We start from the raw sequence: 17,644 nt of genomic DNA, 5'->3' as shown, positions 1-17,644 counted from the left end.
TTACTTTATAGAAAAATCTATAGGATAATATAGAGCTGGTTGATTTGTGTTTTCTATCCCAGGGGTTTTACAACTTTGAGCTACTCTTTGTAAAATAGTTGCATACATGGATTTTATTTTTTCATTGCATATTGCTATAGTGGTATAAATTAAATTATTTATTTATTTATTTATTTTTGAGACAGAGTCTCTTTGTGGTTCAGGTTGGTCTTGAATTCACTATGTGGCCCAGGCTGGCTGGCCTTGAACTCATATCAGTCTTTCTTCCTCAGCCTCCCAAGTGCTGGGATTACAGGTGTGTACCACCATGCCTGGCTGGTTTCTAGATTGGCTGTTAAATCCCTTTTTTATTTGTCCTTATTGATAATACATATTATTATTGTCTTAGTTTACTTTTCTTTTTTCTGAGACAAAATATCTGACACCTAAAGTAAAAGGAGGGAAGGTTTAATTGGCTCACTGTTTGTAGATGTTCAGCCTATACTTGGCTGGTTCCAAGGCAGAGTGGCATGACAGAGGGGCGTCACAGGGGAGAAACACTTCATGGCAAAGCAGGGCAGTCAGATGGCAGCCAGCAAGCAGGCAAGCAGCAAGTGATGGCAGCAGCCCTCTTTCTGTCTCTTATATTCTGTCCAGGCTGCATGACCTTAGGGTGGGTAGTACTCACACCTAGGCTGGGCTTTTCTGTTTTCCACACCCAGAACTGTGCCAAACCAGTCAGTGGACTAATTTAGTAATCACGCACCCTTGATCCCAGCATCATACACTCCAGATCCAGCCACTTCTGAAAAGCCCCACCTATGACCACCCACATGAGGCCTTGTGGGGGGGGCATCTGGATACAAGCCATAACAATTACTATACCTTTTAAATGAAATACTTGATGTTTACAAATTCTTTTTGTTACAGCTTCATGCTCTGTAAAATAAATCTTTACTCTTGATCTATGTATGCATTTTTCCATACTTTTAAGGTTAGATTAGCATATTCTGTTTCATTTTTTGTCATAAATTGCTAAGCAGGATATAAGGAGATTCAAAACAAGTCTAGAATCAAGACAACATAATGAAGTCTGTTGTTCATTAATGGAAACTGAAAAGTAAAGGTCTTGATAACACAGATATGTGTATATGCAAGGTCATATTGTATTATTTATGACACTTTCGGCACTTCTGTTTTTGAAGAATACTTGACAGAAAATAATGTTGAGGGCTGGGGATTTAGCTCAGGGGCACTGCACCTGCCTTGCAAGTGCAAGATCCTGAGTTAAATCCCCAGTACCAAAAGAAAATAATGTTGGAATGATTAGGAGGAAGACCCAGCCTTGACTAATTCTAATCCACTTTATATTTTCTCCAGTTCTTAGTTATTTCCTGGCTTTCTCTTATTGGGGTTTGCTAGTTACTCAGATCTTTTCCATGGTGTGAAAGTCATTTAGAAAAAATAATGTCTATATGAACTTGTCTAAAGTAAATATATTTGTATGAGAAGTTAATTTTTTTTTTATTTTTAGTGAGTAGTAACGTTGAAATTTAAAAATAGGTATACCAGTTTGTCAAGAAGCATCCTATGCTAAGTTTTAACAATAATTTTAATTCCTTGAATCTTGAAACTTTAAAAAAACTCTTACACTTAAGTTAATGGAATTATTTGAATATTTAAGTAAGAATAATTGAATTATCTTAAATAATGACTGTTAATATTTCAAAATTGTGTCCATTGTAAATGCTTTGGCATTGTTTTAAAAATATACTTTTGCCTCTCTTCTAGAGTAATTCTGTAGCTCGTGCAGTAATGCAATCCCAAAAGCCACCCAAAAATTGTAGAGAAGCTTTTACTGCTGATGGTGATCAGGTTTTTGCAGGACGTTATTATTCATCAGAAAATACAAGACCTAAGTTCCTAAGCAGAGATGTGGATTCTGAAATAAGGTTGGAAACAAGTCTGGCTTTACTATATTGTTCCTGTTGCTTCCTTTGGGCTTCCATCTCTTTTGTATCACTCAGTGGTTATTTCAGTGAAGAACTGTGAGTAATTTATCTCAGTGCTTGTTTGGTCCTAAACTATCATTTAGCTGAATGTGGAATTACACGTTGATGGGTACTTTCCGCCATCATTTTGCCAACAGTATTCAGGTTTGAGAATAGAATGTTTCCTTGACCGGCTCACCTGCACTTTGGTACTGTATACAAGGAGAAGTCAACTCAGAATGTGAATGAGCTACATCGCTGTGCTCAGTACTGAGCTGAGTGGTTACTGCTCAGTGAGGCTGCAGTGTGCTGCAAGTTTACAGCTCCAGCTCCTTATCCTGTGTCTGACAGGTACTTTGGGTTGGACTGTTCAGAAAGATCAGTCAACGGGATTAGAACATATGCCTAGGAAAAGAGCCGCTAATAAAGGAGACACATTGAGAAGTAAAACAAAAACTAGTAATGTATTTGATGATGTTCAAGAGTATGCAAAAAGAATATTTTGTATTGTAAACTACATAATTTCTCAACTAAATGTAAATTGCTGAGTGGTCCTACATGAATGACTTAAAAGATCCTTACCAAAACACAGGATTTCAGTAAAACACATGTCTAAGAAAATGGAACAAAAGTAAACATATTCTAAATGACTGGTATAAGTGTGTAGGGGAAATGAGAATTTTGTTAATTTCAAGTAATATTGGTCATTTTCATGTGATTTATGAGTGCAGCATCAAATAATAATAGATCCTGGAAAAGTTAGTAAAACTGTTTAGTTAGCAACAGAAAAAAAGTTGAATGATGAGCAGTTTGGGTGTCATGACCCTTGCTTTTGTTTATCCCAGTGCAATTTGCGGTTATGAAAGTATACGTGATGTGTAAGCAAGCTCTCAGAACACTGCTGCAGTTCATAAAATAATTGTGCTTTTTTTGTATTGTCAAAAAGTGTAATGTTTCATATAGTTTTGTGGAGTTATGTTTTTCAAATTTTATTTCACTTTCATTCATATCCTCAAAATTTGCCAGGCACTATTCAGACCCGTGGCACAGCTGGAAACTAAATGCAGAGCTTTTTCTCCTGGAGCCCAGATTGGGCCGGGGGTGGGGGAGGAGGTACACTGAACAGCGGGTCAGGCGGCAGTCAGGGCCATGGAGACTGATGAAGCACAGTGCAGGGTGACAGCGAGCAGCACACCGAGAGAGTGTTGGTCTCACGCAAGCAGCTCGCACACTTGGCTCAGACTTTATGTTCCATTTGGTGGCAGATGTTCTTTCTCCTTTCACAAGGTACTGGAAATGAATGACAGATTGTCTTACTTGGCAGTGATGTTGTAAAACTTAGTAGTTTTATGGATAAGTTACTTGGGTTGCTTGAATGAATTTTGAATGTTCAGAAAATTATGTAATAACTTGTCTTTGATCATTTTGTTGGCTTTTATTTTTGGTTTAGGTTGTTAGGTTTCCATATTTATTTACTTGATAAATCTTGTTTTCAGCAGTAGTACTATTTGTTTGTTTGTTTGCTTTGGTACTGGGGAATCAAACTCAGTACCTTGCACTTGGGAGGCAGGCACGGTGTCATTGAGATAAATCCCCAGCCCCAGCAGTACTGTTTGTTAATGAAGGTACATATTTATATATGATGAAAGAAATACTTCATAGTAAGTTCTGAACCATATTTAAATTTTGCATCTGGTCCAATTGTCAGAAGTGGCACAACTATTCTCTTTTTCCATTTTTATCATTTATTATCTATCCAACTGACATTTCTTGAGCTTTTAATTTGAAAAGTTCTGCAAATTAGCACTGTTTTATGGACCAGTGTATATTTTATGTACCAATAAAAAGGAACAAAATGTTGCTAACTTTGAACTGTGGACTGGAAAATGGTTTCAGATTTCTAGAGATGTAATGTAGAAAAATATGCATCTTTTCTCCCCCCAACTTTTTTATTAGTGTGTATTCGTTATACAGATTGATAGGTCCAGTTTTGGCACATTTATACATGCGTATAACATACTTTACCCCTCATTAAACCCTTGCCCCAGTTTCACATTAGGGGGCTAGGGCTAGGCTAGGGGGTTTCGTGCATATAATGGTTGGTTTGTGTGTTTGTTGAGACAGGGCCTTGCTGTGTAGTTGATGCAGGCCTTGAATTCACTGTGTAGTCCAAGCTGGCCTGGAACTTCTAGTAATCCTTCTACCTCAGCCTGCCAAGTGCTGAGATTACAGGTGTGCATCACCACGCCCAGCCAACATGATGTATTTTGATCATAGCCTCCCTTCTTGAGCAGGAACAAGCTCTTCACTGCAGAGGTGGTTCCAAGCACACAGTTTGGGAGAGTAGTAGCTTGGTCTGTGAGGCAGGAAAAGGTCATTTCTTTTCTAGAGGCACCAGACTCTGCTGTTCATAGCTGTGGCTTCTGTCTCCTGTGTCCTCTCTATGTCTTTGTCTTATCCTCCTCTTCCTATTCATTCCATACATTCTTGGCATTTTTTTTTCTCCTACAAGAAATGCTGAGTTACTAGTTACAGCTGTCTTTATCATTAGCTGCTTATGTGTTTTTGTTTGTTTGTTTGTTTTGTTTTTTGTCTTTTCTCCTTGTAGGCCCAGCTGATGAAAACCCTAGAGAATGCAGTTCAGTTATTGCTCCTCCCAGACTCGTTTTTTGTGTTCCCATATCTCTGTGGACATACAGCATTAGGCCTTGTCCATTTTCGTCCCTGACTTTCTTCCTTTTGAGAAGTTCTATCTTTTTTTTGGTTTTTGCTTTTTGGTTTGTTTGGTATTGGGGATGGAACTTGGAATCTTCAGCTTGCCAGGCAGACACTGTGCTGCTGAGCTAAATCCCTGCCCAAGAAGTTATATCTTAATTCTGCTTCTGTCCAACAACCATGCAAAATGTCAGCACATAAAAGTCATTATAAGTAGTTGTTAAGAAAATCATTTGAACTTGACTCCATCTTTGTAGCTTTATTTTGGTATTTCTGTAATAAAGTTTCATGTTATTAATAACTTGGCAGGTTAATAAACTTGTGTAACAGATTAGGAATTTATAAATAAGGTATTGCAAATATTTGTAATGTTGAGAAATACATTTAAATGTGTTTTTTTGTCTACTTTTCTCCATTAAGCAACTTGGAGAATGAAGTTGAAAATAAGAAAGCGCAGATAGTAAATCTTCAGCAACATTTGTCTGCCCATGAAAGGGATATTAAACAGAATGAAGAACTTCTTAAAAGGTGCCAGCTACATTATAAAGACTTAAAGGTAAAAACAAAAAATTTGTTCTGCTTACTTTGAAATTAATTTAAAAATATTGTCATTTGCTTCAAGCAATAGTTCTTGGACATAGGGGCCTCAATTCTTTTTTTTAATGTTCTCAAACAATCTTTCATTTATATGGCTTATATCTATTAGTTTTTTTTAATTAAATTTTTGCTTTTTGGTCTTTTGGCCAAGATCAGTCTTAAATAAAATTGAATATTTATTAATTTTAAAATAATGTAAAATACATTTTTTTTTAAAACCAAAAAGATCTAGTGAGAAGGTGGGCATTTTTAAAATTTTATAAGTTCTAATTTCTGGTTTAATGAAATTGAGTCTGTTGTGATTTTACATATCATCTATTATAGATTACCTGTACACTGGTGAGAAAAGTGCTAATAAAAGTGGTGAAAAACACGTCAGTGATTTTGTGGATTATTTTGACCATATGGATTTCCTGAAAAAGTCTTTAGGCCTTCCAGGTGTTACTTGGCTCTTACTTTGAGAACCACTGGGTTAGAGAATTCTAATGACTTGAGACTTGGGCTATTTCAAAAACTTATTTTCTCTGTGGACTCACAGTGTCATCCTTTTAAATGTTGAGATGGTGACTTGCATCTTGGGAATGGATTAGAAGCAAGAGCGAAGATGGCAGAATTTTTAATCTCCATTTGATACTTATTTGTCCCTTTCGTCAGTTATGTCTATGTCATAAAGCATAGAACTTTATGAATTAGCTCATCCTTTCTAAGGTTTTTATTATTTATTTTTAGGTTATTAAATTCTAAATACTTTTCTTTCAGATGAAAATAAGAAAAAATATTTCTGAAATTCGGGAACTTGAGAATATAGAAGAACACAAATCTGTAGATATTGCAACCTTGGTAAAAATGCTTTTCTTCAATTAAAATGCTTTTAAAAATCCTTTTAGTTGGGCTGGGGGTTTAGCTCAGTGGTTCTGCCTCCTGCCTTGCAAGTACAAAGACCTGAGTTTGATCCCTGGTACCAAAAAACAAATCCTTTTAGTTAAAAATTACTCTCAGTAACTTTAGTAATCATAAACTTAGTAGTCGTAAACTTATAATTTAGTAAACATAGACTTAATAAAAGATTATAACTTTAGTAATCAGAGATTGCTGTCTCCATAAATATAGAAGGAGCAGTACATAGCCTGATTTCTTAATGTTTTATGTATATAATTTATATGCATAATTAAGTTTATCTTGTACCTAAAAGAAAACTCTTTCGGAGCTTTTCAACAGTGACTTATCAAATACAGTGTTTTCACAAAGACACTCTCAGAACAGTACCAGTGTGAGTGTGCAGAGATTGTAAAGACTGCCCTTTGGTCGGTTGTAATTGGCCTCTTTTCATTATTTTCTTTTTTTCTAAGTTAATGGCTTTCATTTTAATCTCCATATATTTGTTATTTTATATTTCCTTTGACTATTTGTTTCTGACATTCAGGCTTAGCTTTTACCAGGGTGCAGTAAACTGATATAAAATATGAGTCTTGGTGATGAATTTTGTTTTGTTTTGTTTATTTTTTTGAGACAAGGTCTCATTATGTAGTTGAGACTAACCTGGAACTCACTTTGTAGCCCAGGCTGGTCTCAAACTCACAGCGATCCTCCTGCTGGAATTACAGGCGTGCACCACCACACCCAGTGGTAAAATGAATATTTACTAAGTGTCCACCCTTCAGGCATCACATTAAGTAATAAGGGATAAACAGTGAGCAAAACAGGAAAATCCTCTGTGCTGATTAAGCATAAGTTTAATGAGAATTGTCAGGCTTTTTTACTGGCAGTTTTATTTCTCCTTTTTACTTTGATCTAATTTGTTCTAACCTATAACTTCTCCTCATAGTTATTTTTTTGATAACAAATATATTTACTCTGAACTCTTTCAACGTTATCAGGAAGATGAAGCTCATGACAATAAAATAAAAATGAAAATGACTGAGAAACAGATGGAACAACAAAAAGAAAGTCTGGAGCATTTTAAAAGTCTGAAAAAAGAAGCAGAAAACAAGTATGATACAATTAAGTTGAAAATTAATCAACTGTCAGAACTAGCAGATCCACTTAAGGTATATTTCGTGGTTAATTTGTTTTTGTGTGTTTCATGTTTTAGTTTTATATCCAGCCTGTACTCCTTTACTTGTGAATATGGTCCTAAAAGAACTACTGGTTAGATGTAAATATATTGACATCAAATAGAATGTAAAGAATGGCAAAAACCAAATTTTCATCATTAGATCAGTTGGTGCTCTTGGTTGTAGCAGAATAAATGGCTGGATTTCTGTTTCCCCCAGGAGAGTATGGCTTTTATTGCCTCTTATAATTTATGTGTTTTTTCCCTCAGGAATCAAAAGCCGGGATATCTTGTATTCTGCTCTGTGCTTGTCTGTTCGATTGTGCCACCTTTCCAGTAATAACTCATGGATTGATTAATTTTATAAAAACCAATTTGAAATAGAAAGTGCTACCCATCTCCCGCTTATCATATCTCCCACATTCTAGGCTGAATTCATTAGACTTTTGGGGATTAAATTTAGGAAAATAAAATTATTATTAAATCATGCAAATTTCCCATCTTGCTTAGTGATTATCATGTACCTTATTGTCATTGTCCCTGTCACTTTTATGAATATCAGTTATTTTCAGGACCTCAAATTTTACTTATAAGACAAAATAGTGTATTTTAAGAGGAGAGAGGTATGTTGATATCACTCAATTTTCAGGGAAGTTGCTTCCTTTGAATCATAATGTGTTTAGATATTTTACAAATTTAAGAGAATTTGCAGTATATGAATTTGTCCTCATTGCAAATTTTAGAAAGTAGTATTCAGAGTCAGGAGAACATAAAAGCACGTTTGAGAAAGAACTGCTCAAGAAGCAGCTCTTCCCTGTGTGAGGGGCTGGTTTTTCTGCCTTCCATCTGGCTGAGACTCCTACCCAAGGTGGCTTGATTGTTTTTCTTTGTAGGATGAAAATGATAAATGAGAAAGTAAGTTGATAACTGATTAAGACAAATATAAAATTTAAGCATTAAAGTTGAAAAAGGGGGAAATACTAAAGATATGATTGAAAAGATAAATTAGAAAATAAAACTTAAAAGATAAAAATTCCAAGAATGAAAAAATAAGATAAAATTAGTTATTAAAAGAAGATAAGGAATGAAATGTTAAAAATTTCCAGAATATAAAAAATTTAAAACTCAGGAATTAGCAGTGAAATTAGAATAAAGGAAAGAACATTTATAAACGTTTACATAAGGAAAGAATTGAACAGGATTGTTTTAAAAGCAGAATAATAAAATGCTAAAACCATATAGAAAAATGGATTAACATGTAAATTAACAGGAAGTGATGAACAGCTATATTTTGTTCTTGTCTTTTTTTTTTTTTTTTTTTTTTTTGTACTGGAGATCCAACCAGAGCATCATGCATGGTAAGCATACACGCTACCACTGAGTTGTACTCCCAGTTGTTCTGTTCTTTTAGGGTTCTCTAGGCCAAAGCAATTGCTGGATTTGGGCAGGATGTCCATAAATAAGCTCAAGGGCAGAGACTGTGGGCATAAGGCAGTAACGGTTCTTGATCTTAGCATTTTGCCTTGGCCATGGTTCCCTGGAAGGTAGGAGGTGGGTCTTTTAGTAGGCCCACATGTCATCAGCCAAGAGGCATTTCCTTCTCTGTATCACATCACACTAGCTGTCAGTAAGGGGACAGGACAGGAGGATCTGGGTAACAAAGTAATCTGTTTGCCCTCAGGACTTGTATTCCGTTTGTGTTGGAGAGCTGCTGAGAATGTAGAGTGTTCTGCTTACCTATGTCATCACTGAAATCCTGGCATAAGGGATATTTTTTTTCACTTTGAACACAGCATTTTGACTTACACTTGCAAACTTAACACTTTTGTTGTAAGTAAAATTTGTTGGACAGGAAGGAGACCTACATTAAGCTTGCAAAAATAGTGGTTTTCTGTACTAGGAGAGTCTCAGTTTCTGATATGTATAGTAATTTTCCTTCTCTGGGTATCTGTAAATATTCTGTCTTATGATATTGTTTTGGTTTGTCTTTGCTTCTTTCTATACCTATGCCTCTTAAAAGGAAACATGCTAATCATAATATAAATGATCAGTGCCAGGCTCAGAAAACAAATGAACAAGCTGACTAAAAATTCAGTTTGACTCTTAAGTCAGGATCCTTAAGCGGACTGAGATAATTGATAGTAAATAAACATACATGTGGGTGTAAATTGCTAAGTTTTGATGTTAATAAACCTGTGAAACCACCTCCACAATCAGATAAATGAACATAGTCCATCATGCCTTTAAGTTTCATGTTCCTTTTTAATCTCTCCCTTCTCATTCCCTGCCCCTTGTCTTTAGGCAGCTGACATTCTATTTGCTAATACTGCAGTTGCTCAGTTTCTAGAATGATGTGTGCATCAGTCCCCATTTACCCACGTCTCACTTTGTATATTTTAGTTACTCATGGTTAACTGCGAAAATACCACTTGTGTCATCTCTTTCCAGAGAGACCATATTCTCATCACTTAACCACAGTATATTTGGAAAATTTTCTACTTTATTTCTTGTTAATTTCTTATTGTGTCTAATTTGTAAATTGAACTTTATGTTAGGTATGTAGTATATAAAGCTGAAAACAAACTGATTCTGTACTATCCAGATGAGTCAGCTATATCCAACATTTGCCTTGTTTTAAATTTTTTAAAGCTGACATAGATTCCCCCAAAATTACCTTGTTTGCCAAAATAAGATTGAAGTTTATATTATTTTGTGAATTTGTGTAAGACTTTGAATATAATGTGATTTCTTAATTTGGGGAAACTTTCTATTCAGATACACAGAAACATGAACTCTGAACACTTGACTTTTTAAGCAACCTAATTTTACTCTATTTGGTTGTAAGTTTTATACCTGGGCTGGTGGTTTGTTTTTGTTTTTTTTTTAATCTTTTCTTTATTGATGATTTTGGCTTTATTCAAACAGGATGAATTAAACCTTGCTGACTCTGAAGTGGATAACCAGAAACGCGGGAAGCGGCATTATGAAGATAAGCAAAAGGAACACTTGGATACTTTAAATAAAAAGAAACGAGAACTGGACTTGAAAGAAAAGGAGCTGGAGGTTATCCCCTGCTTTTTCATTTCAAGCTGTTTTTGTTTTTTTATCAGTACTGGGCTTGAAACCTCAGATCCTTGGCATTCAGCTCCGCTTTTTTTGAGTTGGGGTCTCACTGAGTTGCCCAAACTGGACTCTGTCTTGCTCTCCTCCTGTCTCAGCCTGCCAGAATGTGGGGATTATTGATGTACACCACCATGTCTTGCTCTGAGTGCTAAAATATATTTTCCTTAATCTCGTGTTTGCAGATGCAGACAGCTGTCTGAATTTTTTTCCTGTAGAGTAACAAGAGTTTGAGTGAGTCTGCACATAGGCCTCAACCTTCAGAGTGTGAGCACTTAAGAGGGGAGACCCCAGCAGCCCAGAGAATGAGACAGTGCTGTTCTGTCTTGGCTGTCATAGCTCCTTGGAGCCTAGCTGGACAAGTAGATGCCGCAGCACCCCGTTCCCTGAGCAGTTTGTTGGCAACTGCATAGGGGCCCTGTTTTTAGAGAATACATTGGAAAGTAGTCTTGTAACCAGAAGAGATGGTTTCCAGCTTTGCTTTGATCTATTTTAAGGAGAATGGTTTAAACTCTATAATCCATTTCTTTAACACTGTAATACAGCAGGTTGTGAATATAAAATAGATAATTGTGTTGTAAAAATGCTTCCCATTTTTTTGTTTATAAATGAAACAACAACCACAAAAAAGACACTAAATAACCTTTTTTTCTAGGAGAAAATGTCACAAGCAAGACAGATCTGCCCTGAACGGATAGAAGTAAAAAAATCTGCATCAATGCTAGATAAAGAAATTAACCGATTAAGACAAAAGATACAAGCAGAACATGCTAGTCATGGAGATAGAGAAGAAATAATGAGGTAAGTGGTCAGTAGCTTTTAAGTTTGCTGTATCATCCATGTGTGTTATCAAGACATTAACAAAACCCCAGGTGTGATAGTGTAGGCCTGTAATCTGAGGCTGAGCTGAGGATCAAAAGTTCAAGCCCAGCCTGGCCAGTTTAGCTGGACCCTGTCTCAAAATAAATTAAAAAATTAAAGGGCTGGGGATTTAGCTCAGCAGTTCGGTGGCCTGCCTTACAAGCACGAGGACCCGCGTTCAATCCCCAGTACCAAAAAAAAAAAAAAAAAAACTAAAAGGGCTGTAAATGTAGCTCAGTGCAGAGGCGCTGGATTCAATTCCCGGTACTACAAAAAAAAAAAAAAACCAAAAAACAGAGTAATATGTAAATCTTTAATTTGAATGGAGTCTTGCTATGGCTGATAGTTAAAGCTGAACTAGTTTTTAAGTATATGCTATTGAATATTTAAATAAATATTAAATATGTGCTATTAAAAACTAACTTTGTCTTCTGAATTATTAAATTATGGAATAACAATTTGAATGCTTTTTTACCTCTGTAAAAGTCCTATACATAGGAAAATAACTTTATAAGTAAGAAATGCAAATTAAAACAATTGGATGCCATTTATTAAGCTTTTGTATCAAATTGAATAGGATTAAAAACATGCCCAGTCCAAGGGAGTTGTAAAAATGGGTGCTTTTACCTTCCTGGGTGAGCATGAGAGTCCGGGCTGGGGGTGTGGCCCAGTGTTCGCCTCGCCTGCACTACGCCTCTGTTTCCGGTGCCACACACAGAACGTGAAAGAGCCTGATAGGATTTGAGCACAGTTCTAAAGAAAGAGCATCTCGGTTGAGGTAGTAGCTCTGCTTCCTAGTGAGTGACTTGGACAGTGATCTAATTTCCCTGAATTTAATCTTCTTATCTACAAGGTGGGTGTGTTATAATGCTTTCTGAATCTGCGCCTGGTGGTACACGTCTGTAATCCCAGTTTTCTGGGAGGCTGAGGCAGCAGGATCACAAGTCTGAGCCCAAAATGGGCGATTTAGCAACTTTGTGAGATCTTGTCTCAAATGAACAGATAAACTTCAAACTTTCATTACATGTTAGAATATTCTTCCACAGTAAATTGGAAATTAAGACTTTATATATAATTTTTATATGTTGTACTATTTCACATTTGAAAATTTAAAATTTATTAATATTTTGGCTAGTCACATGCAGTACATTTATGGAATCCAATGTGATGTTTTCATTATGTATTCAGTATAGTGGTATTAAATGAAACTGCACAATGTAAAAAATCAGACAGTAGAAAGTTTCTATTCCAGGTTTCATCATCCTGTGACTTCTCTTTTCTTTCATTTTATTAAACAGGTTTTTGGTGTGGAATGTTGTTGTCCAGTCTTTGCAGATGCACAGTGTAGCACAGTGTGTAAAATGTTTCATAAATTGTTCTCTTCCTTGACACTTCTTTATTGATGTGTAGCTGTTATGCATTGTTTTTATACCTTTGCAGTACTTAACCCTCTCCTTTTTATGGACAGTTAAGATTTATTCACATCTTTTGCTATTACGCATAAGTGGTAGAACATTACAGATAACTGAGCATGTGTCATTTTATATAAACTTGGGATTTTTCAAAATAGGGTAAACTTCCCTTTTCTAGAAATTTTACTTACTTTGCATTTTCCTCAGCAACATTAAATTGTCTCTCCCCAGTGTCTAAACAATGTGTGATCATTGTGTTTTTTAATAGTTTGTAGTTTTTTTTAACCGTGCAAAAATTTTAGTGTTTTTTGTTTGTGTGACTAATAGCTTCTAAAACAGTTACAAAGGTGTCTTCCCTTCCTAAATTGTGAGAGAATTCACTAGCCTTTTCTCCTAATTCATTGCATTTTAATTTTTTGTTTGTTTTGTTTTTGGCACAGGAATCAAACTCGGGACCTTGTGCTTGGGAGGCAGGCAGTGGCACCACTGAGCTAAATTCCTGGCCCTGCATTTTAATTTTTTGTACTCAATACAAAATGCATTTTCATAAATATAATACTCATGTACTTGTAGTACAGTTTTTACTTTGTGATTCGATAGATTCATATATATATAGTTGTTCAGAAAGCATACTGTTTTACTCTGTTTTTATACTGTTTTTCCAATTTCCTAACTAATGAGTCGCCTGAGCAAAACCAACTTGTATTTCTGGGCAAAAACATTCCCATGCTCTGATGATTACACAGATAATATGTTTCTTTTCCTATCAGTTATTAAATATAAATAATTGTAATACTTTAAGGTGGTTGTAGTGACACACCTGTAATTTTAGCACTTTGGGAGGCTGAGATGGGAGGATCTCAAATTTAAGGGCAGCCTGGGCAACTTAGCATCTTAGCATCTTAGTAAGACCCTACCTTAAAAATCAGAAAAGGCCTGGGGATTTAACTTCGTGCAGAGGAGGTTCAGCCCGCAGCACTTACAAGGTAATAATAACAATAATGTAAAAAGTGGCTAGACTGCAAGCAAAATTTTAATCCTAGTTAATTCTCCCATCTGATATTAATGAAGGTATTGAATAGAAAAATTGCTTCTATTAAAAGGCTGTAGTGTGCATCCATCAATACATACTACATAATAGGTTTAAAAGTTTCTGTGCACCATTTGAGAATAACTTGCATGTATTATCACTTTTACCACTCAGTACGTCAACAGTTAGTTTCTAAGAACAAACATAATCCTCTTACTTCCCCACATATGTAAAACACAGGAAATTTAGTGTGGCAGCCGAGTTCCAGCATGGTCAATTCTCATTGTCTTTTTTTTCCTGTTTTGTGAAGTACAGCCTAGTACCGTGTGTATTGCATGCTGGCTGTGTTATTTTATGGAACGCTCTGGGGTCATCTGACATTTTCACGTATTAGGGTCACGTTGTGCTCTCTTGGCTGGCAAGCTGCATCACGACGCTGTGTGCTTCTCTGAGGTCAGGTGCATGTACACACACACACACACACACACACACGCTACATTCCTCATCCTGCTGTACACACACACACACACACACACACACACACACACACACACACACACAACACACACACGTTACATTCTTCATCCTGATGCCCTTGACAGTTCACTGCTCAGCAAAGGTGTTACTCGGTTTCTCCATCTTGTGTTTCGCTTCTTCCATTTCCGTTGCAGGTTGTCTTTGCAAGTATCTAAAGGCTGAGACTTCCAGGCCTATCCCCAGGCCCTCCTGGGCACTTGGTCACGTACTTTCTCTGTCTCTTTCGGGCCTGGGATTTTGTTTCCCCTCTCTGATGTGACAGTCTTATTGGTAGCAGTTACTCACTCCAGGAGTGTATTTTGACTGAAAATTCATGAAATCAGCCGTTGTTGGGCTCCTCGGCAGTCACTACTCTCCTTGTATTTGTTTTTTGTTTTGTTTTGTTTGTGCAACATTTATTTACATAGTATTTTTTTCATAAAATAGGCAGTACCAAGAAGCAAGAGAAACTTATCTTGACTTGGATAATAAAGTAAGGACTTTAAAAAGGTTTATTAAATTACTAGAAGAAATAATGACCCACAGATATAAAACATACCAACAATTTAGAAGGTAAGTACATTTAAAATATTACTAAATATTATGTATTTTTGTTTTTGTTTTAACATCCTTTATAGATAATGCAATTAACTTAAAGGACCTTTACATGTTTCATTTATAACAGCCACTGTAGATTTATTTAGGATTCTGTAGTTAAGGAATTCTAATTTGAAGAACCTTTATAGCAAGCTTATCTACTCTTTCCATTCTGTTAGAGATCCTTTACAAGGTAACTCCTAGTAAGCTATTCATTCTTTAACTGGATCCTTTAGTGAGAACTCACTGGTTCTTAAGCAGCCTTGCACTACACATTCTTAAGGGATGCAGCAGTTGGAGAAATCTGTTGAGGCATTTATCTCGGGTAACTTACTGCCATCTCCTGGAATGGCACTGCTACATGAACACAGAAACTTGGTATTTATTGCTGTATCTCCAGTATGCCTGAAGTATGGTAGGCTCTTTATACACATTAGTTGGATTAATGATCACAGGATCAGGAAGGTTGGATATTAATTATCTACTCTGAGATGCACAGACTTTCAGAGATGGAACAGCCCCAAATTAGTATCATAAGAAATAGAAGTAAACCCAAGGGCAGTTGATGTGGAAGGAGAGCTGTCAATGTACATAGATCCGAGGCAGTCTTAGTCTTTCCACTTGCTTGTTTGCCACAGTTTCAATACCTCACTAACGTGCATTTGGAGTATCTTAAATATTGTCATGCCCACAATTCTACAGTCTTAAGACCACAGGAATAAAAATATACCTAATTATAGTGTACTTGATGAAATTTAGATAGAGCCATTGAGTGAAATATGTGTGACCGTACTCTTAACTAAATTATATGTTTTGAAATGTATGTTATCGTTGTTTTTAAATACATTTTTAATTTTTATTAGACACATCGTAGTTGTACATATTTTTGAAGCTCAGTGTGACATTTCAGTGCATATATACAATGTGTAACAGGTTGAGGTAATTGGTATATCCATAACTCCAGACTTTTATCATTTATTAGTGTTGGGAATGTTCTGAATGTTCAGTTTTATAGGTATATTATTAGAAATTGAGTGGGATTCGTTTTTGTCCCTTTGAGGCTGTTTTTATGCTTTGTTCGGTGGGACTGAAGCAGATTTAATCATGGTTAATTTTATCTTACCTCTGAGCCTGCACTCTGAGAACGCTGCCAGCACCTTGTGAATTGTGGCCTTTTCATCCTGGCCAGAGGGGACATGAACTGTCTTGGCTCATTGTGAGCTTCTGGGGTGCTTGTGCTTTTGGATGTCTTTCCCCAAGATTGAATAGTGTTTTCACATGTGCACTGATCAGTCTTAGCTCAAGATGGGCTCATGACCCTGACAGACCCTCCCGAGTTCCCCCTCGGTCCATTCTCTGCTCTCCTTGCTCTTCTAACTTGGGCTGTTCACAGGATTCATTTCACTCGATCTTGTCTTGGAGATCAACTTGACTGAAGTTGCCTGCTGATATCCACAGTCTAAAAACTCTTGTTTCACGTATTTTGCCCAATTTCTTTAGTTTTAAGTGGAAAAGGAAACTTCCCTATTACTACATATATATTTCTCAGATCTAGTAGTTTTTATATTGTTATCTAGAAACAGGCATTTAACTTTTATCATAAAAGTATTGCCCTTACGATTTACTACATTGATACAGTGTACCACCACTGACATGCTTGATATGTTCACCCAGTCTTAGAGGAGAATAAAATGACCAAGTCTTTAAAATGATTTCCTCTCTTCACTCTGGAGAGCTTTGCCATTTCATGACAGTAGACTGTTTCCATCTTCTGAATTTGAAAGAGATGAAGAAAACATTTTAGGAGTGCCTGCACTCCCCTCTGAGTGTATCCTTCTTACTGCTTGATAAGGCTGTTTATGTCTGGAAAAAAACCATGTTAGTACTGAAAGAAAGAACAATGAATAAGGTGGGAAATGGTTGTCATGGCAGCAAAAGAAAACTCATTATCAGTGTTTTCTAGTGTGGGAAGTTAATGAAATTTAGGGAGGAAAAAAATAGAAAAAAGAATATAACCATAGTTATTTTGAAGATGCAAGCCATGCACTCATTGAAGAATAATGATTTTAAATAGCTAGTTTCCTGTTGCTTGGACCTTATTTTCTGAATACTATTCCCCACCAAGAGGAGCCACAGTTCCCTGGAGAAGTGGCTGATTTTAGACATGGCAGACAAGGTACAGGAGAGCCTCTTAAAAGAGGGAAAGTAAGGAAGAAAGTGCTAAAAAAGAAGAGAAAGAGAAGAAGGTAGAGAGGAAAAAAGTGGGGGGACCAGCTCAGTGGGATGTTCATTGGCAAAATCTGGTGTAATTTTGAGGAATGAAAAGATGTATGTATATAAACAAAGTGGATACAGTGAATAAAATAAGAATCTCTGACCCTGTCCTTATAAATAGAAATGTAGGTAAGTATATAAAGAAGAGGAGAAAGCTCTTTCTTCTAGTACATCATCATCTAATATGTAGAGAAGGAATGATGGCATCGCATAGTGCCAAGCAGGTGCAGTACAAGGCATTATCAGTAGGTAATGTGAGATCGGTTAACCTCTTCACCACTGTTAATAGTTGAAGTTCGAAGGAAACAGGCAAATGAATAGGCATTTTGTCATCTCAATGACTCTGGAGCTTAATCCTTTCTAAGGGCAAGATTTATGTTTTATGTATTAGGGTAATAATGCTTTATATAAATTGAGTGCTTGATGCAGTCATATAGACTGATGGGTATATAGAGTATATTGAATTTGGTGATTACATCTTTGTTTATTTTATAGATAC

At 36.1% G+C, this 17,644-nt stretch overlaps 1 protein-coding gene across 2 annotated transcripts in view; it reads left to right on the top strand.

The window, feature by feature from the left end:
• Positions 1 to 17,644, top strand: part of Smc6 (structural maintenance of chromosomes 6) — a 69,940-nt gene that overhangs the window by 39,264 nt on the left and 13,032 nt on the right. For both annotated transcript variants that reach the window (XM_010607457.3, XM_019205039.2), the window contains 7 exons: positions 1,771 to 1,931; positions 5,106 to 5,241; positions 6,042 to 6,122; positions 7,160 to 7,330; positions 10,261 to 10,398; positions 11,111 to 11,256; positions 14,722 to 14,847. In XM_010607457.3, coding sequence (XP_010605759.1) covers positions 1,771 to 1,931; positions 5,106 to 5,241; positions 6,042 to 6,122; positions 7,160 to 7,330; positions 10,261 to 10,398; positions 11,111 to 11,256; positions 14,722 to 14,847 — 959 coding nt within the window. The remainder of the gene's footprint in view (positions 1 to 1,770; positions 1,932 to 5,105; positions 5,242 to 6,041; positions 6,123 to 7,159; positions 7,331 to 10,260; positions 10,399 to 11,110; positions 11,257 to 14,721; positions 14,848 to 17,644) is intronic.

The sequence above is a fragment of the Fukomys damarensis genome, unplaced genomic scaffold (assembly GCF_012274545.1).
Source record: "Fukomys damarensis isolate Sample0158 unplaced genomic scaffold, DMR_v1.0_HiC HiC_scaffold_2, whole genome shotgun sequence".
Lineage (NCBI taxonomy): Eukaryota > Metazoa > Chordata > Mammalia > Rodentia > Bathyergidae > Fukomys > Fukomys damarensis.
Note: the sequence above shows the minus strand (reverse complement) of the source record. Positions and strands in the feature narration are given on the sequence as shown.